The 25,988-nt window shown below is 33.3% G+C and overlaps 10 protein-coding genes across 12 annotated transcripts; 5 read left to right on the plus strand and 5 right to left on the minus strand.

Moving 5' to 3' along the window:
- Nucleotides 1-61: 61 nt before the first annotated feature.
- On the minus strand, nt 62-2,286 carry LOC126760502 (protein RFT1 homolog). 2 transcript variants are annotated; one of them, XM_050476169.1, is made up of 7 exons: nt 2,102-2,286; nt 1,794-2,008; nt 1,292-1,733; nt 955-1,218; nt 504-886; nt 327-447; nt 62-264 (listed from the first exon to the last, which is right to left on the minus strand). In XM_050476169.1, exons 1-7 carry the CDS (start codon nt 2,159-2,161, stop codon nt 133-135), a joined length of 1,617 nt encoding a protein of 538 aa, XP_050332126.1. In that variant the 5' UTR covers nt 2,162-2,286; the 3' UTR covers nt 62-132. The 2 variants fall into 2 exon arrangements, with proteins under 2 accessions (XP_050332126.1, XP_050332127.1); XM_050476170.1 differs by having other exon boundaries at nt 1,794-2,034; nt 2,102-2,187.
- Nucleotides 2,287-2,335: 49 nt separating this feature from the next.
- LOC126760505 (uncharacterized) lies at nt 2,336-3,749 on the plus strand. Its single transcript, XM_050476174.1, has 2 exons — nt 2,336-2,717; nt 2,792-3,749. The coding sequence occupies exons 1-2, from the start codon at nt 2,424-2,426 to the stop codon at nt 3,593-3,595; spliced, it is 1,098 nt and encodes a 365-aa protein (XP_050332131.1). The 5' UTR covers nt 2,336-2,423; the 3' UTR covers nt 3,596-3,749.
- LOC126760501 (germ cell nuclear acidic protein) lies at nt 3,739-8,473 on the minus strand. Its single transcript, XM_050476168.1, has 10 exons — nt 8,316-8,473; nt 6,814-8,238; nt 6,163-6,744; nt 5,486-6,085; nt 5,065-5,406; nt 4,888-4,998; nt 4,643-4,835; nt 4,367-4,516; nt 4,065-4,172; nt 3,739-4,008 (listed from the first exon to the last, which is right to left on the minus strand). Exons 1-10 carry the CDS (start codon nt 8,386-8,388, stop codon nt 3,759-3,761), a joined length of 3,834 nt encoding a protein of 1,277 aa, XP_050332125.1. The 5' UTR covers nt 8,389-8,473; the 3' UTR covers nt 3,739-3,758.
- Nucleotides 8,474-8,635: 162 nt separating this feature from the next.
- Nucleotides 8,636-10,804, plus strand: LOC126758766 (WW domain-binding protein 11). Its single transcript, XM_050473145.1, has 6 exons — nt 8,636-8,833; nt 8,906-9,031; nt 9,090-9,187; nt 9,249-9,533; nt 9,594-10,468; nt 10,535-10,804. The coding sequence occupies exons 1-6, from the start codon at nt 8,770-8,772 to the stop codon at nt 10,722-10,724; spliced, it is 1,638 nt and encodes a 545-aa protein (XP_050329102.1). The 5' UTR covers nt 8,636-8,769; the 3' UTR covers nt 10,725-10,804.
- Nucleotides 10,805-11,136: 332 nt separating this feature from the next.
- LOC126760418 (uncharacterized) lies at nt 11,137-15,004 on the plus strand. The gene is made up of 4 exons (XM_050476027.1): nt 11,137-11,837; nt 11,919-12,205; nt 13,391-13,613; nt 13,721-15,004. The coding sequence occupies exons 1-4, from the start codon at nt 11,235-11,237 to the stop codon at nt 13,928-13,930; spliced, it is 1,323 nt and encodes a 440-aa protein (XP_050331984.1). The 5' UTR covers nt 11,137-11,234; the 3' UTR covers nt 13,931-15,004.
- Nucleotides 15,002-17,196, minus strand: LOC126760416 (uncharacterized). The gene has a single exon (XM_050476025.1). It carries the CDS (start codon nt 17,098-17,100, stop codon nt 15,193-15,195), a length of 1,908 nt encoding a protein of 635 aa, XP_050331982.1. The 5' UTR covers nt 17,101-17,196; the 3' UTR covers nt 15,002-15,192.
- Nucleotides 17,197-17,426: 230 nt separating this feature from the next.
- On the plus strand, nt 17,427-18,858 carry LOC126760419 (nucleoporin Nup35). 2 transcript variants are annotated; one of them, XM_050476029.1, is made up of 3 exons: nt 17,427-17,722; nt 17,806-18,550; nt 18,618-18,858. In XM_050476029.1, the coding sequence occupies exons 1-3, from the start codon at nt 17,596-17,598 to the stop codon at nt 18,757-18,759; spliced, it is 1,014 nt and encodes a 337-aa protein (XP_050331986.1). In that variant the 5' UTR covers nt 17,427-17,595; the 3' UTR covers nt 18,760-18,858. The 2 variants fall into 2 exon arrangements, with proteins under 2 accessions (XP_050331986.1, XP_050331985.1); XM_050476028.1 differs by having other exon boundaries at nt 17,434-17,743.
- Nucleotides 18,859-18,981: 123 nt separating this feature from the next.
- LOC126760420 (glucose-induced degradation protein 8 homolog) lies at nt 18,982-20,261 on the minus strand. The gene is made up of 4 exons (XM_050476031.1): nt 19,931-20,261; nt 19,644-19,866; nt 19,408-19,579; nt 18,982-19,358 (listed from the first exon to the last, which is right to left on the minus strand). The coding sequence occupies exons 1-4, from the start codon at nt 20,046-20,048 to the stop codon at nt 19,182-19,184; spliced, it is 690 nt and encodes a 229-aa protein (XP_050331988.1). The 5' UTR covers nt 20,049-20,261; the 3' UTR covers nt 18,982-19,181.
- Nucleotides 20,262-20,639: 378 nt separating this feature from the next.
- On the plus strand, nt 20,640-23,495 carry LOC126760421 (ras-related protein Rab-10). The gene is made up of 4 exons (XM_050476032.1): nt 20,640-20,969; nt 21,505-21,704; nt 22,594-22,683; nt 22,749-23,495. Exons 1-4 carry the CDS (start codon nt 20,843-20,845, stop codon nt 22,944-22,946), a joined length of 615 nt encoding a protein of 204 aa, XP_050331989.1. The 5' UTR covers nt 20,640-20,842; the 3' UTR covers nt 22,947-23,495.
- A 424-nt stretch (nt 23,496-23,919) lies between these two features.
- On the minus strand, nt 23,920-25,561 carry LOC126760417 (dolichyl-diphosphooligosaccharide--protein glycosyltransferase 48 kDa subunit). The gene is made up of 2 exons (XM_050476026.1): nt 25,333-25,561; nt 23,920-25,270 (listed from the first exon to the last, which is right to left on the minus strand). The coding sequence occupies exons 1-2, from the start codon at nt 25,469-25,471 to the stop codon at nt 24,063-24,065; spliced, it is 1,347 nt and encodes a 448-aa protein (XP_050331983.1). The 5' UTR covers nt 25,472-25,561; the 3' UTR covers nt 23,920-24,062.
- Nucleotides 25,562-25,988: the final 427 nt, after the last annotated feature.

The following is a 25,988-nucleotide window of genomic DNA, read 5'->3' on the forward strand; positions in this document are numbered from 1 at the left end:
TAAAAGATTTCATAGGAGTATCCATTTCTTCTGCTTTTCAAATGAATGGATATATATTCCGTTCCTTTTAATTTTAATAATTTATTTATGGAAATATTGTGCTAAGTTGATTAGTGTAAATTATGCGCTTTTTCAATCATTTTTAATTCGTTGCCCATATCGCCATCCTAATTTAACCAGCTCAAGGTTTTCCATAGTCCAAATGAGCAAACAACAAAAAACACTTAAAAATCCATACAATAGATGAACTAGAATTGATGATGACTAAAAAGTTATAGCAATATTAATAAATAAATGATTCATTATAAGTGTTTTCATGAACTCACCGATACGTATTTGCAAAACAAACCAGATATTAAAAGCGTGAAGATAAACCATTTACCAGGCAACAAGCCTTTCAGCGGCATTAAATCTGTTGGCTGATATTGTCGATATATAAAGTGGGTGCTAGAAAGATATGAAAATTATTTATTTTTAAATAAACGTATTTTTCTTATGCAAACCTGTAGCATATTCTACAAAACATGTTTACGCAATTGGCGAATATAAATCCAACCGGACCTAAGAAGCTTGTCAAAATGTAAGATAGTATTAGAAAACTAACGGAGAATATAGCCATTAAGTAATTATAATTGTCGATATCTCTGCTTGTATTCGTTGCAAACATGTAACCCTCTGTTATGCCGTTTATAGCTAAGAAATATATAGCTAAACAATGCCACTGTAACAATTTTTCTGGAAGTCCGCCGGCAACAAAATCTGCACCGCCATAGAGTAGAAGTAATGTATGAGAATAGCTTTGACCAAATGTTAAGGCTAATAGTCCAATCGATGTAACCGCTAACGATAAATTATGTAAAACGTTTGCTGCTTGCACAACGCTTTCCTGCAAAAGGATTAAACAAAAAGTACAATCTTGCCGACAAACTAAAAAAAATGTATATACAATCTTACCCGTTTTTGTTTAAACAAATCGACGTCACGAGCAATAGTTTGAGTAAAAAAAAAATAGCTACTTTCTTCAATAGGTCTAAAAATAAAACGTGCCGCCAAGCTTCCCAAATTATTTACCACATCATATGTAGCTTGTTCACTAAAATTCAGTACTGGGCTTACAGACATAACATATTTTTCACCTTCAGTTAAGATTTGCTTTAGTACGCCCTGCTTAACAAAGCTTAAGGTAAGAATTTGCAGTTCTGAGTTGAAGAATTTATCCTAGGACAATTTTAATAATATATATTTCTATAAAAAACTATGTTAGCGGTTATTAATATGTCATCAAACTTACTTCATTCTTCATCACTCCAGGGAAAAACTCGCTTAATTTTGTAAAGGGAAAATCTTTCATATCACTTTGTCCTTTATGTTGATTGAGTCGTCGAATATAGAAATAAAAGAAGCCGTAGTTTCCAAATATTATTGTTGCAGTGCTCATTAGCTGAGCTATAGCAAAAGCATTAATTGCGACGCTTTTGTCATTTATCACAATCCAGAGAAAAACAGCTGAACGTACCAATATATGTAGAGTATTCAAGACAATTCGTACTCGTACAAAACAAAACACTTGTGTCACAAAACTAGGGGCTTCGGCACATAATTCAACAATACATGACAAAGCCATTGCATAGCAACCAAATTGGTATTGCACATTGTATTGCTCCTCAACGGGTGACAACAGATGCAACCAAATGTATACGCAAGGAATGGATATAACTATACATGTCGGTGCTCTAAGTATAATTATTTTAACTACTACAATTTCATCATTAAATATTATCAAATTAACTCACGTGAGCCACATTTGATTTATTAACTGCGCCCATGAGCATTTGTTACGTTGCTGAGTAGTGGCACTAAGTCCTGCTCGGTTAAAAGCTTCTCTGGATAAAAACAGTAAAGTACTTTCCAACAGAAGCAAACGTACGTTCATAATGCCCAACACATCACGTCCAACATTACGTACAATATAAGCATTAATAGCAAAAGTAAGAATGCGACATAGAACCTTCGGACGGGCAAAAACAGAAAAGGCTTATCAGCCGTTGTTGACACCAATTATTTGATTATAGCTGGTTTAAATATAGATAAACTAACATACCTGGAAAATAATACTGAAAGCCCCACTAAGTATGCTGCTATGAAGCACATTACGTTCCATTTTCTTTCAGTTGTTCTAACTTAATTTATTATAATATAATAAATTTTTCATTATATTGGACACCGGGAATAAGAAAAACAATTTCTGGACGCATAAACAAGTTTCAGTGCAAAAACACGTCAATGCTTTGAACAGCTGATCTTAGTAAAACATTCACAATATATTGGTGTGGAAACTGAAGCGAAGAAGAAGATTCTCGGTTTGTTTACATTTATTAAGTTGTGAGGAGTCAAATAAAAATTTAGCTCTATAGAACATAAAAATGGTTTATTGTTCAGTACCGGGTTGTGAAAAATTCAACAAAAGCCAAAATAAACGATTTGTATTTAGCTTTCCCAAAAAAAAGGAATTGGTGCAAAAATGGCTTGAGGCGATACCCAGTTTAGCGCGTCCTGTTAAAAGCTCTTGGCGAGTGTGCCAATACCATTTTAAACCAGAGGATATTTTAAAGTCATTCAGCCACACTATTGGTGGGGAAGTGTTTTTAATAGAGAGGGAGAGACCAAGGCTGAAACCAAATGTGGTGCCAACAAGAAACCTCGAATTCAACAAATTTGTCAGTATAAATAAAAATTTTCATGCCATAAACTAATTTAAATTGATGATAAGTATATATATAATTAATTTCAGATTGAAAACAACGATCGAGAAACCAAATCAATAAATAATCATAAATCACATGTATTAAAGCAATCTAAAGATACTGACGCGTTAAATAAAAAATCCATTGCACAATTAAACTTAGCAGGTAACCAAGATGCCGTACCTGAAGAGAATCGTGAAAAGGCATGTGTGCGCAGTGTTGAAATTATAAAAGTTCATCATGAATCCAAGGTTCTTACAGCCGTTGCAGATATTTTGCACAGAACCCCTGAATTTCTAGACGAGGACGCTGAGCAATTTGAATCGCAAAGTTTTGAGGACATATCTAATGAGTGTAACCAAAATCTGGATAGAGCTGATGGAATTATTATTCTACAAGATAAAGAAAATAGCGAAAGCAGTTTAACTGACAATAAAACCGAAAACCTTGTCAACTGTTCCAATCCAATAACAGAGGTGGATTACTTTGACAACCTCTTTGATAGTGTTTTTGAGGTAGTTTTGCCTACAACGTTGTGGGGAGTTCATCGCTCTCCACACCAAAAACGGATAATGTTCGTATGTGTAGATGAAGAACAATTAAATATACAAAAAATGTTGATCGTGGATGATTCAGGCGACCTAAAAATGTATTTAGTGAGCAGGTTGATCCGCGAAGAGCATTGGCCAGTTGATATTTTAACTCCAGAGCGTATATCAGATATGCTTGCAGAGTTGGAGGCAATGCAAATATGCCTTGGAGCAAATTTGTCTGAAACTTGTGAAGTTCTGCTTACAGATGTTAATAGCGATGAGCAAATAACGCAAAGATTATGCAAAAAGTGCTGTTGAAAGTGTATTTATAATTTTAAAAATCACTAAAAGACATAAAAATATGTTTTTTTCAGTTATAGTTAACAAATATAATAATAACATAAATACATGTAAAATACAAATTTTATGCAGGAATAAACTTCAGTTATTCTTATTAAAACTTTCCAACAACTTCATTTTTTTATTCTGGTATCTTTAAAGAGGCGAATTCAGTACTTAATTTCTTCATAACATCAGCATGTTTGAGATCGGGGCGTTTATATAGTTTGTAATTGTCCTTGACAAACTTTGCAAAACCCGTTGGCTCGCGAACTGGTGTGGGCAAAATATTGCCATCTTTATCCTTTTTATTTAAAAATATCTCAATGGCACCATGACAAAAAGAACACCTTATATTTTCAACTTTCTTCGATTTTGAGTGAGCGTGCGATCTGTGAGAAAAAGTTTTGCTTATATTATCAACAAGGAATATCTTATTATAACATACTTTGCGCCGCATAAGGTGCATTTGTAAGTGTATTTATATTCGATATCATACTGATGGCACACACCGATCTTCGGAATTTCTGGAAAAACCTGGTTAGCTCTCAACGCCCTGAAAAAGAAATGTCTATGTTATCATCGTTTCTAGAAGGTTATAAAATTATTTTTATATTGCTATTATAGAAAAACAAGCTATATATTGATATATGTTTGTATGTTTGTAACATTATTTAAATTGTAATTCATATCCGTTGATTTTTAAATTTAGCCGATGTAGTAATAGTAAATGAAAAACTATATAAATACCATTGCTTCCAAGTACTACCATGACCACCTTCCCCATTAAATATCCAAGTAGCAGCATGACACAACTCATGTATTAATGTACAACGCAAACGATCAGCACTAGTTAGAACCTTTTCACTCAACTCTATAACACTTGTTCGAGTGCCCATTCTAGAATAGATAAAAAAATTATATATGAAATTAATATATATATACATATACATATATATATGAACTAGAAAATATTAAAAAGCAATGATTTAAATAAGTACTATCATATATCAGGTTACTACATACTTTTTCTTATTTAAACACCTTCCAGCTGTATTGCACAGTTTCTTGTTCCATTGAAGTGGCACTTCTAATTTGTTTTGAAATAATTTCTCATTATAGAGCTCGTAGAGCAAATTTGCCAGTTCTTCCTTCTTTGTACGATAATTCTCGCGGTAACATAGTGCTTTTGGATCACAAAGAGATTTGGCCACACATACTAAAAATGGATGTAAAATTATATTTTTATTCAAAAAAATTTAAATATTTACCATCAAGGGATTTTAGAAAGCCGTATTTGTTTTTAAATGTAGGGAACATTTGTTCTGAAATCTTATTTCTCTCCCTCAATATTTTTGAAGGTTTCGTTTGATTAGGAGAGTCTAAATTCATAAAAAAAAGTATTTATCTTAGATAAAATAAAATATTTTATAAATTTATAGAATTACCAGTTGACTTTTCTGGAGTCATACTGAAAACAGGATTTCCGCGTTTTATTGCTTCCAAATGTTTATTAAATATTTCAAAGTTTTCTAGACCATCTCTTATATTTACTCGTTCCATATCGTGTGAAAGTTTTTCCTCATCAGTTGTTGGAACACGTCTAACAGGAGTTCGAGGTTGCACCCCGTCCTCGCCAATGGTTAAGTCTACATCTTCTTCTCCAAAATTTGCAGTGAATAACTTTCGTTTTGATTTTCCACCAGTGGTTGGGGTAGCTGGTATTTTTGCCCTGTCGGTCGCTTTGCAAGTCCGCAAAATATTTTCCAAATGGGTATTAAAATTCGCATCTTGTGCCGCAAATATTAACAGAAAATAAAAATGTTCAAGTAATTTTTTATAATTATAATGATAAGTTATAAATATTACCATTATTTGCCAATGGAGAATTTGTTTCACCTTCTTGTATGGTTACTTCATCTTTAGATAAATCTAAGTAAATTATATCATCTTTTTTCTTCGCTTTCACACGACGAGATATTGTAGAGTCACCCGCATCTTTAGTTTTAGTTGACTTCTTACTTTGTCTTTTTGTAGCGTTTTCTTTGGGGCCTTTTTTGGGTTGTGAGGTTTTATAGTCACTGTCATCGCTTTGATCAGACGGTGGGCTCCATTCATCAGATTTATTCTCCATATTACCATTAGGTGAATTATCGTGTGTTGGCGTCTTATCTAATGTTTCGTCATCAGAAGCATTGTCCCCTGACGTACCGCTATCTACATCGACCAATTGACGCCAACGTTCAGCTGCTGCCACAATATTCTGTTGTCGCTTTGTTGGACATTTTCTTTTTACTTCGGTTCTTGGTAATTTAAAGTCTTGTTCCCGATGTTCTTTTCGCTGCCTATTAAAACGCGGTTCGCTGTTAAAGTTATTATCTTGAGCAGCGGATATAACTTGGTCCTTATGTAAATTAGGGGTCATATAGCGAGTAGAGTCCAAATTTGTTTGAACAATATCGCGACGAACTTTAAAATAAATATAATAATAATTTAGCAAAATTCACATTTTTTACACTTTTGTTAATAATTAAGTTATGACGTACAAATAGAAAAATCATCGAGGGCGCTTTCTACCACACTTTGATTCATCTTGCTTCTGCCAGTGGTGTTGACCAAATTATGCGATTCTGATTTTGTTTCCTTAAATGAAGACTGTTTATTAGATGATTGTGGTGATTGTGTAGAGTCCATTTTTTTCGGAGTGCGGCTGGTACGTTTCAGAGTGCGTATTACTTCCGGTGTTTTCCATGCTTTCCCGTATACTTGGGTGAGAAGTCTTTCAGCGTGAGTTAGAAAATTCACATCCGGTTCATCCTCATCAGAATTTTCTTCCTTATTATTACTATTTTCAATAGATTCGGATGGGTTTGTGTTACTTTTATGTTGCTTTTTCTCATTGCACGACGTCTCAAATACTTGATCTTTAGATGCCAAAGCGGTTGTTGTTACATTTTTACTATTTTCATTAACTCTATTACATTCTTCTTCACTATTGCTATCGTTATTGACACTTTCATCTTCCAAACTTTCCAATTGTGAAATTGAAATTTTTATATTAATCTTGGCAGAAATATTTATATTACCGATACTTATTTGCGGTGCTGATGATTGGTTCCGCTCAGCTTCTGAAAATTATATTAAAATAAAAAATATAATGTTAAAATATACTTTTGAATATCAAACAACGTTCTTACCTGTTCGACTACATTCACTGCTACTATTGCTAATGTTGACTGAAGGAATATTCATATCTTCGCTGGACGTCTCAGATATAATAACTGAATCTTCGGGCAAATCCACGTTACTAACATGCGAAATGGAACTTTTTTCACTACATACTATTGAATTGTTTTTTCTCTCCTTGAATGTAGGTGAGTTCAATTCAGTTTCTTCATGAGCTAGACGTCGGGGGTCTCCTTCAGCACTTCTTTCGCATTCACTATGAATTTCACCAATTGAAAATTCTTCTGTCTTTATTTTGCTCATTGATAAAGTATCATTTTTCAAAAGTGAGTCTGTCTGAACAATTGTTTTCGAAATTCTGACACACTCATCTCTATCTAGCAGGTCACTTGCAATGGAAGTCATGGATTCTGTGGCCGCATACGCCAAATCACCATGAATTTGGTAGGCATTATTTGTTACAATATTCTTTTCAGGAGTAACTGCAGCAATATATCTTAAAGAGTTAAAATTATCTTCCATAATTTTGTGATTTGCTTCCAATTCTCTGCGCTGTTGCGAAACATCTCGTAAAAATGCCTCCATCCGATCTGCTTTTTCGTTACTAAATGTATTTGGGATGAAGGCATCAGCAGAATGACCACTTTCAGGTATATCAGATGTCATAAAGTTGAAATCCGTACATTCAGAAACAGTGCTATCACTTATTGTTATGGCACTGCAACTATCGTCTGTTGATAACAATGATATACAACCAGATTGGGACATTCCAGCATTTTCAGGAACTTGGCTTTTACCTCGGGAATTTATGTTGCATATTTGCAGTTTATGTTGTTCCAAGTCACAACTCATTCGTTGACTCTCTGTAGAAACCAATAATGTAGTTTCTTTAATAAGTCCATCATTTTCAATATTTTTTAAATGCTGCGCACTCACAGCCATTTTTGAAACGTCGTTTGTTAGTGTTGATATATCGTATTCCCGTAAATACTCTGCAGTGTGATTATAGTCACTCACTTGTAAAGGCTGCATATCTTCGGTATTCTCTCTTGATATATCATTATTTAAAGAAATATGTTCATTTGCTTTACTTCCATTGCTATCACTAAGCAACAGGGGATTAACATAGTGAGGAATATTAGAAATTGTGGAAGCTGCTCCAATATTTCCCTGTAAGTAACCGCTCTCAGTGTCAAGATTTTCACTCTTCCCATCCATTGGAGAAAATTCTGTTAAATTGGACAAAGTGGATGCAGATGTAGCACTTTTATGTACAGCGATAGTTTGGGAACTGCCTGGAGCTACATCATCCATGATTTCTAATAGATTGCGACTAACGCGTTTTATTGGCTCCACATCACCGGGGATGCATTCTTCACACGTTTCTAATGTGTCGTGTTGTTTCTTTTTATTTGACAGTGTAAGCTTTGCAAATCCTAAAAAAGAAAACATTCAGTTCAGTTACTTGTGTTTTGTAAATATGTATAGTTCACAAATCTAAATCTAAACGTACTATCTCTTATAGGTACATTGATTTTAGTGGGATCAACGCAGGTTATTAGTTTATATTTTTGTTCCCCGTCCATTTTGTTATCAAAATAGCAGGTATTAACGTCGAATATAATCACACTACACGAAACAAATTCAAATACAAAGCGTTGATGAAAACCATTTCTTGCTTCTTCTTAAGCAGGGGTGCTTTCTTTAATAATTTATCGATATCAAGAATGAAGAAATATGAAAATTATACTGACTTTTCAATATTTTTCAAACCATTTGCAATAATTTTGGACGATGTGGCAGCACATACAGCACAATACATCGATATCAATATCGAGTCAATATTTTCATTTCGTTTGACAGCAAACTTTGCTTAGCAAAGTAATCCGGTGTATAAAAAACTTTTAGATTTATTGTCTAGAAAAATTAACATTTATACATTTAAAATAGAAATTTAAATAGGAACAATGGGACGGCGTTCTATTAATACCACTAAAAGTGGGAAATATATGAATCCTACGGATCAAGCAAGTATGTATATTTTCATACAAGTTTACATCAAGTCTCTATGCTACCTTTGTGCATGCTTCTAATTGTTTTCAGGAAAGGAAGCGCGTAAAAAAGAGCTGAAGAAAAATAAACGACAGCGACAAATGGTCCGGGCAGCTGTCCTAAAAAATAAAGACCCGGGGCAAATATTGGAAGAAATGGAAAAAATTGATGAAATGGGTTTGTAATCTATACGTACTTTTTTCTAGTGCTTAAAAAAGGTACCGTTATATTATAGAGTATAATGTATTGCAACCGTCACCGTTAAATGAAAAGGTTCTTCGGGATAAGAGGAAGAAGTTGAAGGAGACTTTTGACCGTGTGATGCGTCTTTATGTAAGTTATTATTAGTTCTTGCATAAAATATAAGCAAATTAAATGCATCATTTAATTATAGCACAATGATGAACCCGAGCATTGGGCTGAATTAAAACGGAAAGAAGTGGAGTATGAAAAGAAACGACTCAAAAAGCAACAATATTATGAAAGTGTAAAGCATGCACAGAGTGTACAAATTGACGAAATCCCTCTACCAGCCTCAACCCAGGGTTCCAATGCTAGTTCTACGGGCGCTTTGACGTTCCATGTCGCCAACAGATTACCACCTCCACCAACATCATTATCCTTGCCACCTTTTGCCCCTGGGGCGCCACCTGGTATTATAAAAAAAAATCAAGAAGCGGTATGTGATTTCTAAAAATTAAACAGAAATATTGTTAGTAATATCTATATTGTTACCTAGACCACAAAACCAGCTGACAAAACTAATGATGTCAAAAAGAAAGAGCTCTTAGGTGTTCCGCCTGGACCGCCACCTATTCTTCTCCAAATGAATGACTTAGACACAGATGCCGAAGATGATGAAGTTGATGTGAAAGATTATAATCCAAAATTAAAAGCTTCAAAGTCGAAATCATTAAGTAAGCCAAATTCTTTGCAGCAACGGATGCTAGCTATCTCAGGTCAAAATATTGATGAATTTATGAAGGAAATGGAAAATGTACACAAAAAGAAAGAAAAGGAGCGAGAGGCTGCTTTGCGCGGCGATGAAGCGTCTTCGTCTGATGAAGACGAGAAACCTAAAAAATCTGAAAATTCTGACGATGACGATAGTGCACCTGCAAGTAGTCGCAGTTCGGACAGTTCAGATAGTGGGGAAGTAAGTGAAGATGCTATACAATCTCCTAAAAGAAAGCGAAAGGAAACAAGTAGTCCAGCAAATGTACAAGTTTCTGCTGCTACAATTCATGCATCTACAGCTGTTCCTGTCACAATTCCTTTGCCTCCTGTGCCCCCGCATGTCGGTCCACATCTCTCTGTTCCCGCTCCACCTATGCCTCCTGTAGCCGGCTTGGCACCATCGATGATATTGAGGCCTCCACCATTACGACCACCTGGAGCTCTGCATAACTTTGGTATACGTATGCCTCCAGGTCCCCCACCTGGTCCACGGCTACATGGTATGGGTGGTATGCCACCAAGAATGGGTATACGCATGCCTCCTGGACCTCCTCCTGGTATGCCACCTCGAATGGCTCACCACCATAAAAATCAACAGCAATTGCATAAAGATCAAAGTAAAGGTGTAACTACTATAACAGCCAAACCACAGATTAGGTAAATTATCATATATTTATTTTATAAGTGTTGCGTAAATGTGTGCTTAAAATATTTTATTTTTAGAAATTTGAGTGCTGATGTTACTCGTTTCGTTCCATCGACTTTACGTATAAAGAGGGAGGAAACACGAAAACCTGGTACGCGAACCAAGATGATTCAAGAACCAAGCATTCAAACTGCAGAAGCAAATAAGGCGGCCACAAAGGACGATGCCTATATGCAATTCATGAATGAAATGCAAGGACTGTTATAATTATCAAAATATTCCTACATAACGTGTGTAGTATATATAAATAATATAAATTTAAAATATATAAATTTTAATTGATTTTATGTGATATGTGTTTATTTCGTCCGTTGAATCCTTGAAATAAAACAGTTTAGTACAATGAGAGTGGCATCTCTAAATGTGACAATTTCACCAATGCAAGAGAGCTGCCAAACGTTCAACATAAGCCTAATAAATAAAAATTTCTGTTTCCTTTACGTATTTTAACAAAACAAAAATTATTATAAAGATCACCATTATAATAAACATTCTCCATTCAATACATCATACATATATAATTTTTTTTATTATATGGGCCATTCATATTTTAATTTTTCCCCCACTTTTATTTTTGTTTTCATAATCACATCCGTGGTGAGTTTAAAAGGAAAATTGACATTTGGGATTATATTTATGGAAATTTAGTTTCATCTTTATTGGTATTTGCTAGAATTAAATTTTTTTGGCGAGAACCTTCAGTGTAAAAATAAGGATATGATGCGGATGGTTGTCTATCTGACAATCGTGGCTCTTTGTTGGCAATTTGAAATGACGAGCTCACGCACGTCCACTTTATGGAAGTTAAATACAGATAGTGGCAAAATAACTGGACACATTTCCGATACTCGAGGAAAGGCAGATAACACAATGCTTGAAGAGTTTAGCATACCATTGTTTGACGCTAATGCTGATGTCTACGCACAAGACGAAGTATTTTATATCATTGCGTCTACTTTGGCACTGGGCGCAAGTACAGGTGCTAGATCAAGTATCACAGATGCGGATCGCAGTGAGGGAGACAATGCAGGATACGGGTGGGTACGCGAATCACCTGAAAATTCTATAGACACTTTGGCAACATTATCAAAACGGTGCAATGAAAGTGATGCTGAAAAACAAGAATCTAACGGCACTGAAGTAGAAAACAAAAAATCTTCGTCCATTACGGGTAGTTCCGGTACACCAACTGTAGCTAATGTTGATACTGCCTTGGTGGCTGATGAATCTTTGGATTGTAAACCAGTGAATTTTACATACTACGATTATCTTATTGGAGTGGGACAAAGATTCAATCATCCCAAGATACCAGAGCCAGAGGTAACTTATATTGTGTTTATCACTCACACATACATATGTTAATTAAAATTGTTCTATGTGTTTTGCCAATCTTTAAATTAGGTTGCTTACCTTTTTCTGAAAATTAAAGATGAGAACTCTTTCAAAAATTTCGATATATCAGCTTTGGAACGGCGTCTCAAAAGAACAAAGCGTGAAAAGCCTAGATCCGTGCAACTGTATAATCAAATTGGAAACTACTGGCGTATTGTGGGGGACGCGCGTCAAGCGATTGAATGCTTTAGACGAGCTCTAGCAATGTCTCCAACAAATGCCGAAGTTCTCTTGAATTTGGCGCGCGTGCTATACAATCTTCAATATCTTGACGATGCTATACACTTGACAAGAAGGTAGGGGCAAAATTTTGTGCTAATTGTTCAACAAACAAATGTCGGTTAGCAAAAAGATCAACCAACTTAAATTTTATTTATATTTTTTTTTCACCAAATTAAGAATATTAATATCGGGTGATTTTTTAAGAGCTTGATAACTTTTTTTTAAAAAAACGCATAAAATTTGCAAAATCTCATCGGTTCTTTATTTGAAACGTTAGATTGGTTCATGACATTTACTTTTTGAAGATAATTTCATTTAAATGTTGACCGCGGCTGCGTCTTGGGTGGTCCATTCGGAAAGTCCAATTTTGGGCAACTTTTTCGAGCATTTCGGCCGAATAGCCCGAATTTCTTCGGAAATGTTGTCTTCCAAAGCTGGAATAGTTGCTGGCTTATTTCTGTAGACTTTAGACTTGACGTAGCCCCACAAAAAATAGTCTAAAGGCGTTAAATCGCATGATCTTGGTGGCCAACTTACGGGTCCATTTCTTGAGATGAATTGTTCTCCGAAGTTTTCCCTCAAAATGGCCATAGAATCGCGAGCTGTGTGGCATGTAGCGCCATCTTGTTGAAACCACATGTCAACCAAGATGCTAACAAACTTTTTGTTGCCAAAAATGGAAGAACTGAACTTGGTTGACATGTGGTTTCAACAAGATGGCGCTACATGCCACACAGCTCGCGATTCTATGGCCATTTTGAGGGAAAACTTCGGAGAACAATTCATCTCAAGAAATGGACCCGTAAGTTGGCCACCAAGATCATGCGATTTAACGCCTTTAGACTATTTTTTGTGGGGCTACGTCAAGTCTAAAGTCTACAGAAATAAGCCAGCAACTATTCCAGCTTGGAAGACAACATTTCCGAAGAAATTCGGGCTATTCCGGCCGAAATGCTCGAAAAAGTTGCCCAAAATTGGACTTTCCGAATGGACCACCTAAGACGCAGCCGCGGTCAACATTTAAATGAAATTATCTTCAAAAAGTAAATGTCATGAACCAATCTAACGTTTCAAATAAAGAACCGATGAGATTTTGCAAATTTTATGCGTTTTTTTTTTTTAAAAAAAAGTTATCAAGCTCTTAAAAAATCACCCGATATTAACACACCCAATCTTTTACGTCTTATTAGACTAGATAAAATTTAAATACGTCCAGTAAAGACGGAAATTAATATATTTTGTTCATTAAAATCGTACAGGTCTTTGGAAATGCAACCACCTGGAAGGTCTGCTTGGCAGCAATATTTCACACTTGGAGAAATTTTTAAAGCTTATGGACATTTTCAAGAATCAATTTTGCATTTGCGACATGCACTTGAACTCTATCCTCAGCACGAACCCATATTGAAGGCCCTGCGGGATGTGGAGAATAATCCCTCATCAACATTGCATGTGTACACAGTTGTCATAATCGTTGCCTTGGTAAGTGAGATATTCAAGATATTTGCTTACAGGCTAATAAATAAGATATTTCTACAATTAAGTCACCATGTAGATGTCAAAAACCTATATTTTACATAATTTTACAGGTCGTTGCTGTTTTTATTGTAATTATAACATCATCTAACAACAGTGATAAATATAATGGTTTAAATAGCGGCCACACTCAAAATGATTATGAGCCTAAAACACAACGGCATTTCAACCGTGCCATGGCTATGCGCTCACTCAAGGGATTTTCCTCTTCCTCAACTTTTACGGGTTCATCATCACGGAACCTTAGACACAGAAAAAATTGAGCCTCCCAAAGCAGAAGTGGATAATTTGCCACAACACTATCTATCTACGTCCACGCCCATGCTTACACAAATAAAAATTGCTTAAATAGCACAATTGCTTATACACATATACACGTGAACACACAAATTCACACGAAAATACAAATCAGGAATACCATTGGATAAGAGGAAATGTTGGGCTTAACGATATATCGGTGATTTGATAAATCGATTAAACGAAATGCCAAAAATGCACGGATCTCATGAAGATAAGCGACCCATTTACTTAGTTATTTTGTTTTATGTAGATTTACGACCTAAACTACATTCGGTTTAAGAAAAGTATATTTGAAAATTATCACAATACTTTTATTTTAAAAAATTTGATGTAGTAAGCCAAATTAACTTGTTATAAAATTAAATTTTTTTGTTCCTTCTGTTCATATTTGTTTAAATATGGATATTATATATGCCATTTGTACTTATATTTACGTCATTAATTTTAAGTTTTTTTTTTTTTTGTGAGAAATTCTTTAAATTTCTGTGATAACTTTGAAATATTAAATTCAATATTTAAACTTTTGGTGAACTTATTTTAAATTAACTGTTTACTTGATCTATGGAAATTAATTTCTACATATTGTACTTAAAACTTTTAGGAATAATTATAACTATTATAAATCTCGTTACTCAAGTAACGAAAAAACAAAAAGTTAAGTACTTAAATTAACCATCACGGCCATTAAATGCTCTATAATTTGTTTATCCTTAATTTATGTACATTGTATGTAATTATTATTTGTTATTTGATATTTGAATATATACATTTATATTTCATTTTGAAATAATTTGTTTGCCATGAGCATATATTTGTATGTATATTTTTAAGACCTGAATTGTCATTGAATACTCTGTAACTTGGGTAGTAAAGCGGCATTTGATATATCGAGTTCATGCAGTAAGTTCAATAAGCGTGTATTCTTAAGACATACTCATAAGGATTATTTATTTAAAACTGGTACTGCTAAAATCTATTTAGCAAAATTTCAATTAAATATATATATAATAAATAATTTTCTGAGACTAAAAAAGTAAGGATGAATTACATTTTATTTTGTTTATTATAAATTAAAACTCTATGAACTTATATGCAATTATGTTAATATCATTATTTAGTTTTATAAACATCGAAAGTGTACAGTGCTTAGGATTCATGTGTCGTAATAAACATTAGTTCAGCTCTTTTATTCTCTTTATTTGTAAAAATTTTGTATGGAACTGCCTCAAGCACTCATTAAAAAATCTGAACGTACTTGCTTTTTTAATAATTCGCCGAAAATTATTTTCTTTTTGCCACCATCGAGACATTCATTTATTTGCTTTAATACATCCAATTCATTGACAATTTCATTTTTAATATTAAGAAAAGTTTCATCACTTGTTCCCTTCTTTTGAATAAAATACTCTATATTCTTTATGTTGCAATTAAGCATAGTAAGCTCATTTAGTAATATGCATATACAATTAAAAGCATTTTCGTTATTATGTAAATAAAGTTTCCACGTTTTATTATGATCTTCACTTTCATCTGTTTGTGATATTTCTAAAGCCATCGATCCAAACCACAATGACGTGCAAAGCTTATTGAAATATACACACGAAATATAGTTTTTTTTGTTATGTAAATCTTTATCTCCTACAAACTCATGGTTATTAACATCATTTTGTACACATTCATTAAAAATTGTATTTCTTTTGATAATATCGAAGTTGAACTTCTTAGCCATTAAATGCTCAAATAAAAATACATCTTTCTTTGATTCGAATTGGATATGTAGTGAGGACTCTTTGTTAATCATTGCTGTAGCCAAAAAGTCCTGATGAAAAGTTGAAGTCTCAAATGAAAGATTATACTTTTGTCGGTTCATAATTATGTTGTTAATATTTAAATTCTTCAAAAAGAGATGTTGTTCATAAATTCTTGTTTTTACCTGTTGATTCATTTTATGTGAATGTTCCTTTTTCACTTCAAAATATAATAGTAAAGGACACTCCTCTACTAAAAGTAATTGGGAAGTTTGTATGGCAATCAAAAGTACAGCAAAGGATGAAGGCAGGACTCGATTCAACTCACATTTCGACCAAATTGTTGGTGTTGTGTGTAATTCCTCATCTTCGGTTTGAAAAAAAGTTTCCAAAGTTTCTAAATTTTCAAACTTTTGTTTCAGTTGGTATATGCGATATTTATATATAATATTGTCCACATAAGTATCCTTCATCTTAAAAATTGGTTTGAGGTTTTTGGTTATTATTAGGCTATTTACGGAGCAATTGTTGACCAGTGGTACACCAAGAACCATTATATTGTTCGAAACATATCTTAACCAAATGTCACCACATCTGGCAATAAACGGCTTTTCTTCTAACTGATCGCTACGAATATAGTTACAACCAAATCTTTGGAAATCACGCAAAGTGTCAAATTCTTTTTGTGTAGTTGATTTATACAACTGTAGTTCCGCTTTGGCACATCTCACTTGCTCCATCAGCTGCTTTATATTTCTTCTATCGTTACTGCCGTTGCTAAGAGAACAGCGATTCATATTTTCATTTTCTTGAAAATTTGTGTATATCATGTCTCCATTTTCAAATTTTACTTCTAATATAGCATCGAATTTTTCTTTACCATGTATGATACGATGTTTATGAACACTTTCGAACTGCATGACAAAAACGAAGTCGGGCAAGGCAATAGCCAACAATTTATCCCAAAGATGTATTAACAAATATAATTTACAAATTTCAAAATTTCTATAAACAAACTTTCCAAATGATATTTTAAGATCAGTTGTAATGTGCTCCTCGCCATATATTGAGGTCTGCGGTTCTGAGGTTTCCGATAAAGACTTTAACTCCATTATGCTACTATGTGAGTCTTCGTTCCGAAATTTAAACCATTTACTTTTTGGACCTTTGTAGTCACACAAGTTTGCAGCAACATTTTTTAAACAAGTTTCCGACAAATCTATACTGCTGACAAGTTGTTTCTGGTAAAATTGGTAACATTTCAAATTGCGCGCCAGAACTACCAAGCTTCGCTTTCGGTTGACCCATAATTTATCACAAAATACAAGTTCCTCCCCAAGGAAATCTGGAACTTCATTTTGTATAAGCTTTTCTGATAAAGTCATAAAGGAATATTCGAATACACAAATAAATTCTTAATTTTAAGAAAATTCCAAGAAAACAAAATTTTGGTTAATTATATTCTAATAAATTCAATGAATGAAGTAAATTAGAAGATAGCACTAAAGTCTCCTATTCACAATGACACTACTTTACCATTTGATATCATAATTATATTAATTACATAAAGTAAATAGGTAAATGATAATAATTTTATTATATTCAATCTCAATATAATTATTTTATAATATATTTTTAAAATATTTAATATTGTTATCAAAAATAAATAATTATTGTAGTAGTGTAATATATGCCGATAAATACTTCAAAAATGTAAGAGAAGTATCGATAATTGCCAGTTTCATATATGGCATTGATTCCAATACTGACGTTTGAATTGAAGAGTGGGGTTTATTTCTTAATTATTATTACAAAGTTTAGTTGTTGGCAATTTTTAAAAATATTAAATAAATTCTAATAGGAATAGTTCTCATAACAAAATGGAACCAATGGCATTAGGAAGTCCTGGCGGTAGTCCAGCTGCAAACAGCCCTTATTTACCAGCTTTTCTTATGGGAGATAATCAAATTCCAACAACACCGCGCAACACGCTTTCGCCAAACAAAGGTGCCAGGAATATATCCTTTGGTATGAGTTAATTTCCAGTTTTAAAATATTTATTTTTTATATATTATTATTTATTCATCTAGTAACGTCACCCATATCAAATTCTCCGGCTTCTAGTGCACTTAGTGATCACAACCGTTTCGCAGTTGGACAAAAACACCTATTTAATAGCTCCGTTACTACCAACTATTCGGGTACTCAAGGTCCGCCCACACAAGGATTATTCGACTCTTTACGTAGCGAGCGTAATCTGGTGGAAACACCCACACGTGGCATAGAAGCACAGTCACCAATAGGTTTCGGAACTCCTATATCTGTTCAACATAATTCAAGTACTTTCGGGAGTAATTTGGGTTTCCAACAGCAGCATATGCTTCAACAACAACAGCAATTTCCGCTACAACCAACAACTCAATATAGTGACACATCTTACCTGGCTAATACCTCATATAATACCCCACGCTGCATCAGCTCACCTCTCGGACCTCTTGCTACCCCTAATTCAAATAATGTTATTAATAATACGTCATATATGACCCAATGCCCGCCAACGCCGCGGTACACGGAATTTTGGGTGACTGTTTATGGTTTCCCGCCAAGCGCCATTTCAACTATTTTGCAGCACTTTGCGCAATGCGGCACCATTGTTGATAAAGTGTTTCCACCCCAAAATGGTAATTGGGTACATCTTAAATATGCATCACGCCTGGAATGCGATAAAGCACTCAATTATAATGAAAAAATATTGGGCAATAATATTATGATAGGCGTTACACAATGCAAGGATAAAAATATAATCGACAAAGAGAATGTGTCCGAGAATAATACGTAAGTCAAAAAAATAATATACCTTATATAAATTACAACTTTTAAATTTTTGTTAATATAATTGTAGGCAACCATGTAAAGTACGTCCGTTGGCTCAAACTGCATATAAAAGTGCCCAAAATGAGTCAGCTGTCGATAATAATGCGAACCTCCCACAAAAGAGTTCGGGTTTGGTGAATAAAGCACTAGATCTGTTCTTTGGTTGGTAAAGTAAATCAGTTTTAAAATCGATTACATTTTCAATTCAAGATAAAGTTGTATTTGCTCGGTTCTAAATAAGAAAAAATATATATTCGTTAATCAAATAATATTGTTTTTGTACTGTTTCTCACAATAAATTTTTAAAGTATTTTCCAGTAAATAAAAAAATGAGTTTACATATGAATCGAATACAGCCAGACTAGCCTGGAGAAAACGAATGCAATAAACTCTTGAGTTTACATTTGTGAATTTATTTATTTCGTAGAGAATGTACACACGATTACATATACATATCTTAATATTAATATTTCTTACTAAGAAAGCAAACGCCAGCTAATAAATCTTAAAACCACTTTGCTTCTGGTTACATATTTCCAATTTATAAAGCATCAATCTTCCATAAACTAACGCAATACACTTTTCCATTGAACTATTTGGGTTTCTCAATGAGAGCTGTTTCCAGTTTAGACATTTTTGGATAATGAACATCCCGAATGTCTAGTTTCGATTGCGCCCAAAGGATTAATTTTAGTAAGAACATTACTTTAGGTGTTGAATCAGTGCTATGTTCGCACTTAAGTATGGCTGCATTCAGTTCACTGGCAATCTGTAAAAATTCTATAATATATTTGGTAGAGTTTGAATAACAGTATTACCTTTTGCCTATGTGCCTGTTCTAATAAATCAGAAAAAGGACTATTTTGTGGTTTCTCGAAAGCTAACAGTGCTAAAGTCCGTTCAAGTTCGTTAAGTGCTTCAGGAATATCCTCTCCTGCTTCGGATAATTTATTTTGAGCAAATGTTAAGGCTTCTTCAATTTTTCCAGCGCTGCAAAATAGGGTTTCAATTAAATGGAAGTGTTCAGATATAATTTTTGCCAAATAAGCCATACCGAATTAATTCAATAAGTTGCAACTGTTGTAGGTGAAAGAATAAATAACGGTCGTTGTCTAGCAACTCGGGATGCAATTGATTTACGAGATGTGTAGCTTCCTGTATGCGGCCACTTTGAACTGCTTCTCGTATAAGTATACGGTCATCTAATGAACTTAATTCAACACTCGGTTCAAGTCCAGCTTCTAATTGAAATTTTTCTGCAGCCTCCTTGAATCCCTCTTAAAGAGAAAAAGTTATAGTTTATGACCAGTTCATTTAAAATATAATTTTAAATCATTTTACCAGTTACTAAATAATTCATAATTAATCGATTCATATCGCTTTGCTTATATGGAAATTGTTCCAATTTTCGCATCCAATCTTCCTTTGTTATACTATCACACTTTTCGTTGTAGCTCATTTTTTTATTCCTCCTTATTTTGCCAATTTTGAGGCCGTTTTAAAAATACCAAACACCGAAATAGATTTTTTAATATGTAGAGTTATGCGTGTTTGATATGTTCTGATTTATATTTATACTTTTTTTTTTGAAAATTTCGATTCATCAAAAATATACAACTTTTACTTGTGCTGATTTCCCAAGCTGGAGCGATTTTAATTGTATTTTGCTTTGCTCATGCCATTCGTACATTTGGTATGTTCAGAAATGAGACAAGAAAACTTCTATTTAAACCCTTGTCGGTCTCCGAAAGTTTTTATGGATTTACTGTGTCAGATTCGAATTATTTGTATCTTTAATGTTCCTACACACATTCTTTTACAAAAAGAAATACCATACGACGAAGCTAATGAGAATTGCGTTTTATTTTTGTTAATTATTCCAGCAGAAGTAAAAAAATCAGAAGATAGTTAAATTACAAACAGCTAGCAGTCCTTTTATTTTAGATATTTTATACCACATTATAGATATGGATTGAACATACACTGCAGAGAATTGTGGATAAGACATGAGGATAAAAATGACACTTTGACTCATTGCACGAACAAAAGAAATTAAATAAGAACAAAAAAAACTAGATTTAACTTCACTGTGAATAATTTTGTACTGTGCTGCTGAATTAAAAGATAAGGTTTTGCGAAAAACTAATATTTGCAAAAATAAAAAAAACTTCTGTCGCACAGGTTGTCAATCTTTATAAAATAAAAAATTTGCCACCGTTTAAAATAGAAACAAAATAACAAACATTAAAGATAATGGCAAAGAAAACGTACGATTTACTTTTTAAGTTGTTGCTGATCGGCGACTCAGGAGTTGGAAAAACTTGCATACTTTTTCGTTTCTCAGACGACGCATTCACCTCCACTTTTATTTCGACTATTGGTAAGTTAAATTTCTATGATTACACAGTCTGTAGATAATATTGTATGTGGAGAAGAACGACATATACTAACATGGGCGTGGCAGAGCCTGATGCAGTGCGCTATTGTTATTAACTGGGGTAGCCTTATACCCCAATACTCTGCATTCCAGAGTTATTAGCTTGTTAACCAAAGATAACTGTTGTCTCACTTATTTAATGTACGTACATATATGTGTTTTATATTTATTAAAGTATCCCGGCAAACATTCTCTTTGTTTACATACGGATTCACATTTTTATAAATATATGAGCTATATATGTACGTACATATATAAAATGTCTTTGTACAAACCTAGAATATTTTGCAATAAAATGATGTAGTAAATAATATATTTACGTATATCCGAATTTATCTAACAACAACATTACATAAATTAAACAGTTTCTCAATGGTAAATGCATATTCCATTAAAATGTATTTATGTACAACTCAATTCTCTTTCAAAAAATTTGATATGGTAAATAATTTAATATATAAATATTGTGTAATTAAAGGAATTGACTTTAAAATCAAAACAGTCGAACTGAGAGGTAAAAAAATTAAACTCCAAATATGGGACACAGCCGGCCAAGAACGTTTCCACACAATCACGACATCCTACTATCGTGGTGCTATGGGCATAATGCTGGTATATGATATAACAAATGAAAAGAGTTTCGAAAATATAGTAAAATGGTTACGAAATATAGATGAGGTAAGTAGAAGTGTGTGTTCTTATGCATACAAATGCACATATACATGTATCTGTGGCATACGAATACGTACAAATGAAAAAATATCACTAACAAAACATTAAACAAATGTTTGCACAACTCGTAAGGATAGTCAGGGTCATTAATGTGGCTACTTATGTATATGTCCTAAAATTTAATTTGATGAAGTCATTTGCACAATAATACCGTAGCAATTAAGAAAGTGCGAACGACGTAAACATACATATAACCTAACTATATATTTAGAAACTCATGTTTGAAATTATATTCGTTGCAACTCGCCAAAGTTAAAATTCCTGATAATTTACTTTTGCTTACATATAAAAAATTGTATGATGTTTATCGAAAAATTTTTATCGCCTAACTTAATTTTACATGATAAGCCATAAAGATCCAAATTGGTTGACTAATAATTAATAATTAGTTTTTCAATTGTGATGCACAAACTTAGTAGTAAAAGGCAATATCTATTAAAAAATATTTTAAAGATTAGTTTAAAGTTATTAAAAATATGTAATTACATGAAGTAGTTGTTAATAGTATAGAGAGATTTCAAGAAAATGTTTTTTCGGAGGAATTTGAAGATAGAATATGAAAAATTATCTTAAACACACAAAACATTCCAATATGGTTTATAATTACCTAAGAATATACGTACATACATATATACATATGTACATATATAAATGCATATTACTTTTCATAAAATTTTAAAGATAAAATAGTTTGTTTATGCAGTGGACGTTTTTTATGAGAACGTGACCTTGTTTACATTGATAATACTTGAATTTCCTTTTTTAGTTTCATTATTTTACTATTTTACACACATTATTATATATATGTATAATGTTACGTTTTTTTTATATTTAGCATGCGAATGAAGATGTTGAAAAAATGATTCTGGGCAATAAATGCGATATGACAGACAAGCGTGTGGTGAGCAAAGAACGCGGAGAAGCGGTATGTTGAGTAATTCATAAATATTTTTAGATATATTTTATAACCATTTGTTGGGTTTTTTACAGATTGCCGTGGAACATAGCATCCGATTTATGGAAACATCTGCCAAATCTAATATCAATATCGAACGAGCATTTTGCGAGTTGGCTGAAGCTATTCTAGATAAAACTTCTGGTAGGGAGGCTGCAGAAAATCCCGATCGCCTAGTTGTTGATCGTCGAAATAATGAAAAGGCGCCTGCTTATAAAAGTTGTTGTTCTTAAGTTTGCTTAATGCAACAGGCCACGCCACCAACAGCACCACCACCAATTACCACTTTTACATCCTTATTGATACTACAAAATAACAAACCAGAGGCAAAGAATCAATGCAAATCATTAGAATATAGTATTGCCTATAACAAAAATAAGATACTATCATTTTTTTACGTAATGAGAAAATAATTAATCATCAACAGCTACTCAATTCACTACTAATTACTATGTGTATTGTAATTTTACGATAAGAGGGAAAGAATTGAAAAGTTTGTAAAAAGTGAGAAAAGTTAAATGCAATTGCTTCTGCAGTGATTTACATATTTAGGTGATCTGATATGCTTACTCGCTTCTAAACGAAAATTTGAAAGAAAAAAGTAATGAATTATAAAAAACTTTAAATTAAAATATATGTACATGTTAGTTGTAATATTTTGGCAAAATAATTTGGTTGGAATTTGCAATTTATGTCCTATTTCTACATTTCACAGTTCACTTTCTTATACAAGAAGCTTTGTGTCATTAATTAAAAATTCAATTATAAAATGTGCTCACATACATATGTTTTATTAAATATTTGCTTGAAATGACAGTGGTATTGTGGAATCTAGGAAATTATATATAGGCTTGACCTATCTAGTATAAACATATTTTTTTATAGAAGCGATGCAAATCGTGACATACCGGTTCAAGTTATTTAAAATCCATTCAATCGACAGTCGGGAGTAGGGAACCGCAAGTGGGCCGGATTTTTATCTGGCAAGAGACTATTCACATGACAGTATTCCTCAAGTGTTTGAAAAATAATTCTGACACTATATCCAATATCGTAATTCCCCAGATTAAATTCCTAAATGTATTAGCTTATCCTATCTAGTTGGACAGGGTTTAGATATCCAGAACAAAAAAAAAATAGACATTCCTTAAGTTGATTAGCCTTGTTTCTTTTCACACGTCTCAAAAAAATTACTACATACATATCTCAATTAACTTTACCTGACAGGAAGTTTTATTTGTTTTTTTTTTTTTTAATTCGATTTCTTTATTTATTCAAATCTGAAGATGTATTTATTAGCTTAAAAATTACAATTACAATTTCGCCTACTTTGTGGCAGTTCATCATATTTATTGCATTTTTTTGTCATCTGCTTTCCCACTCTTTGCAGAGACTGCATTATTTTCATCCTTGAAGTGTAAAAACACAAACGAAAAGATAAAAACGCCAATCATCATGGAGAAAGCACTGCTGTAGTAGGGGTATGCACTAGGAATGAATCGTTCATATTCCGTATGTTCCAGAGGACGAACAGATACTTGGGTGGTATTGTAAAGATGCGTGTAACCAACTCGATCATAGTTTATCTTGAATTGATACACTCCGTACACGTCAGGTATCTTAAATCTAGCTTCATAGCGTCCACCGTTTACTTGCTTAAGTGTAGTACGTATGAATGGATCGATTCGAACAAATTCCAACTGTACATCATTTGCTTTGAACGGTTTCCACTTCTCATCCACCAATTCTTCTATTGATATAGTATACACAACTGGATCGACAATTGTGTAAGCTTGCTCAGGCGGTAGAGACTCTCCTTCTTTGTGGTGGTTCACTCTAGCAACACGTAAACGTCCACTTTCGCCGAAGGCCCACCTACTTATTGCAGTGGCCACGTCTTGGTTACTTGCTTGTTTGTTTATTGTTCCATCTCGTGCATTTTGGACAGGTGCTGTAAAAGCTTCATCAGAAAAGAAGTGCAGAGATCCAGAAAATACAACTCGAGCATTATTACGCGCTTGCAAAGCAGCAATAAGCAACGTTTCCCGTCCCACTGCGTGTGGGTATTCTTTGACAGTCTGTTCAGGATTATAACTGTACGCTGTACTTTCTGCAGACAACAAATGTAATACTAGGGGATTTTCTTTATCTGCCAATAACCCAGTTCCTCGATAAATTAAGGGAGCAGACTTCTTGGCACCAACTATAATTGGTGCATCGATGAGGTTTCGTGCTGAAGTTAATATAGTAGTGTGATCCCCAACATCAGAGACATCATAATTTAAATGATCTATAACAGAAGCTCCTTCCTCATCAACTTCAAACCCACATTCTGAAGCGAATTCACGCAAAGCATCACCCGATTGCTCACTAGCAGCAACTAAAACGTTACCGCCATCGTCAACGAATTCTGTCAACTTTTCAACACTTAGATCGCCTCCAAACTCCTCAACACTGGGAGCAAATATAATAACATTCTTGTAAAGATATTCTCCATATCGTGAAAGCACTAGACCAGAGTCGTCTGCCAATTTATAAACAAGGTTAAATCCCCGCTCTGTTGAACAATATTTTATTTAAAATTGACCACGTCACTTCAGAACACTGATAGTAGCTTACCTTGCAACGATTTAAAGAAAATTGAATGGGTTTCTCGAATTGCTAAATTATCTAACAAAACCAACGTATTAGCATCGGACTCCAACACAGCGTTTGAAGTTTGTAGAAATACGCAAATAAATACAAAGTACTTCCACATTTTCCTTAAATTTACAATAACCAGAGAATGTTTGAACAAATATCCAATGTGAAAAAATTATACGCCCGGTAGAGAATTGCCAAACACTTGTGAGAAAATATATTTTACCGGCTATCGAGTTGCCAAATATTATTTTCTTCACATGGTTGCATTGCAATTAAAATGGCAAAGATACAGCTATATTTAATTGTTTTTTAATATTAGTAAATCTACTGGACTCTGATTTTTAAGAACATTATTACTTATTCGTATAAAAAATGCATTAAAATACAACATTTCTTTTTCTTCTAATAATTGCAATACATTTTTCCTTCATTGCTTCATTTCTCGTTTCGGATTTTATTTCCATTAGTAAATTATTATATAATTTTAAGTCATTATAAAATATCAGCATATTGAATATTATTGTCCTTCGTCTTTAGAATCAAATTTTCGTCTTTAGAATCCAATTTTAAAGTTTATATATCTTCAAAACATTTTTGTTTAATTAATTTAATTTAGACTTCACAAAGAAAAT

Source organism: Bactrocera neohumeralis, chromosome 5 (assembly GCF_024586455.1).
Source record: "Bactrocera neohumeralis isolate Rockhampton chromosome 5, APGP_CSIRO_Bneo_wtdbg2-racon-allhic-juicebox.fasta_v2, whole genome shotgun sequence".
NCBI classification, from domain to species: Eukaryota; Metazoa; Arthropoda; class Insecta; order Diptera; family Tephritidae; genus Bactrocera; species Bactrocera neohumeralis.

Coding starts and splice junctions, on each gene's coding strand:
- LOC126760502 (XM_050476169.1), bottom strand. CDS start 2,161: ATGGAACGTAATGTGCTTCATAGCAGCATACTTAGTGGGGCTTTCAGT. Junction 2,009..2,101: donor CTTTCAGTATTATTTTCCAG/GTATGTTAGTTT, acceptor GCCCGTCCGAAG/GTTCTATGTCGCATTCTTAC. Junction 1,734..1,793: donor ATAAATCAAATGTGGCTCAC/GTGAGTTAATTT, acceptor AATTATACTTAG/AGCACCGACATGTATAGTTA.
- LOC126760505 (XM_050476174.1), top strand. CDS start 2,424: ATGGTTTATTGTTCAGTACCGGGTTGTGAAAAATTCAACAAAAGCCAA. Junction 2,718..2,791: donor ACCTCGAATTCAACAAATTT/GTCAGTATAAAT, acceptor AATTAATTTCAG/ATTGAAAACAACGATCGAGA.
- LOC126760501 (XM_050476168.1), bottom strand. CDS start 8,388: ATGGACGGGGAACAAAAATATAAACTAATAACCTGCGTTGATCCCACT. Junction 6,086..6,162: donor CCTCGATGATTTTTCTATTT/GTACGTCATAAC, acceptor TTTATTTTAAAG/TTCGTCGCGATATTGTTCAA. Junction 5,407..5,485: donor TTCTCCATTGGCAAATAATG/GTAATATTTATA, acceptor TTGCGGCACAAG/ATGCGAATTTTAATACCCAT.
- LOC126758766 (XM_050473145.1), top strand. CDS start 8,770: ATGGGACGGCGTTCTATTAATACCACTAAAAGTGGGAAATATATGAAT. Junction 9,534..9,593: donor TAAAAAAAAATCAAGAAGCG/GTATGTGATTTC, acceptor ATTGTTACCTAG/ACCACAAAACCAGCTGACAA. Junction 10,469..10,534: donor ACAGCCAAACCACAGATTAG/GTAAATTATCAT, acceptor TTTTATTTTTAG/AAATTTGAGTGCTGATGTTA.
- LOC126760418 (XM_050476027.1), top strand. CDS start 11,235: ATGATGCGGATGGTTGTCTATCTGACAATCGTGGCTCTTTGTTGGCAA. Junction 11,838..11,918: donor CCAAGATACCAGAGCCAGAG/GTAACTTATATT, acceptor TCTTTAAATTAG/GTTGCTTACCTTTTTCTGAA. Junction 12,206..13,390: donor GCTATACACTTGACAAGAAG/GTAGGGGCAAAA, acceptor AAAATCGTACAG/GTCTTTGGAAATGCAACCAC.
- LOC126760416 (XM_050476025.1), bottom strand. CDS start 17,100: ATGACTTTATCAGAAAAGCTTATACAAAATGAAGTTCCAGATTTCCTT.
- LOC126760419 (XM_050476028.1), top strand. CDS start 17,596: ATGGAACCAATGGCATTAGGAAGTCCTGGCGGTAGTCCAGCTGCAAAC. Junction 17,744..17,805: donor TGCCAGGAATATATCCTTTG/GTATGAGTTAAT, acceptor TTATTCATCTAG/TAACGTCACCCATATCAAAT. Junction 18,551..18,617: donor AATGTGTCCGAGAATAATAC/GTAAGTCAAAAA, acceptor ATATAATTGTAG/GCAACCATGTAAAGTACGTC.
- LOC126760420 (XM_050476031.1), bottom strand. CDS start 20,048: ATGAGCTACAACGAAAAGTGTGATAGTATAACAAAGGAAGATTGGATG. Junction 19,580..19,643: donor CAACTTATTGAATTAATTCG/GTATGGCTTATT, acceptor CCTATTTTGCAG/CGCTGGAAAAATTGAAGAAG. Junction 19,359..19,407: donor AACAGGCACATAGGCAAAAG/GTAATACTGTTA, acceptor GAATTTTTACAG/ATTGCCAGTGAACTGAATGC.
- LOC126760421 (XM_050476032.1), top strand. CDS start 20,843: ATGGCAAAGAAAACGTACGATTTACTTTTTAAGTTGTTGCTGATCGGC. Junction 20,970..21,504: donor CACTTTTATTTCGACTATTG/GTAAGTTAAATT, acceptor GTGTAATTAAAG/GAATTGACTTTAAAATCAAA. Junction 22,684..22,748: donor GCAAAGAACGCGGAGAAGCG/GTATGTTGAGTA, acceptor GGTTTTTTACAG/ATTGCCGTGGAACATAGCAT.
- LOC126760417 (XM_050476026.1), bottom strand. CDS start 25,471: ATGTGGAAGTACTTTGTATTTATTTGCGTATTTCTACAAACTTCAAAC. Junction 25,271..25,332: donor TTTCTTTAAATCGTTGCAAG/GTAAGCTACTAT, acceptor ATTGTTCAACAG/AGCGGGGATTTAACCTTGTT.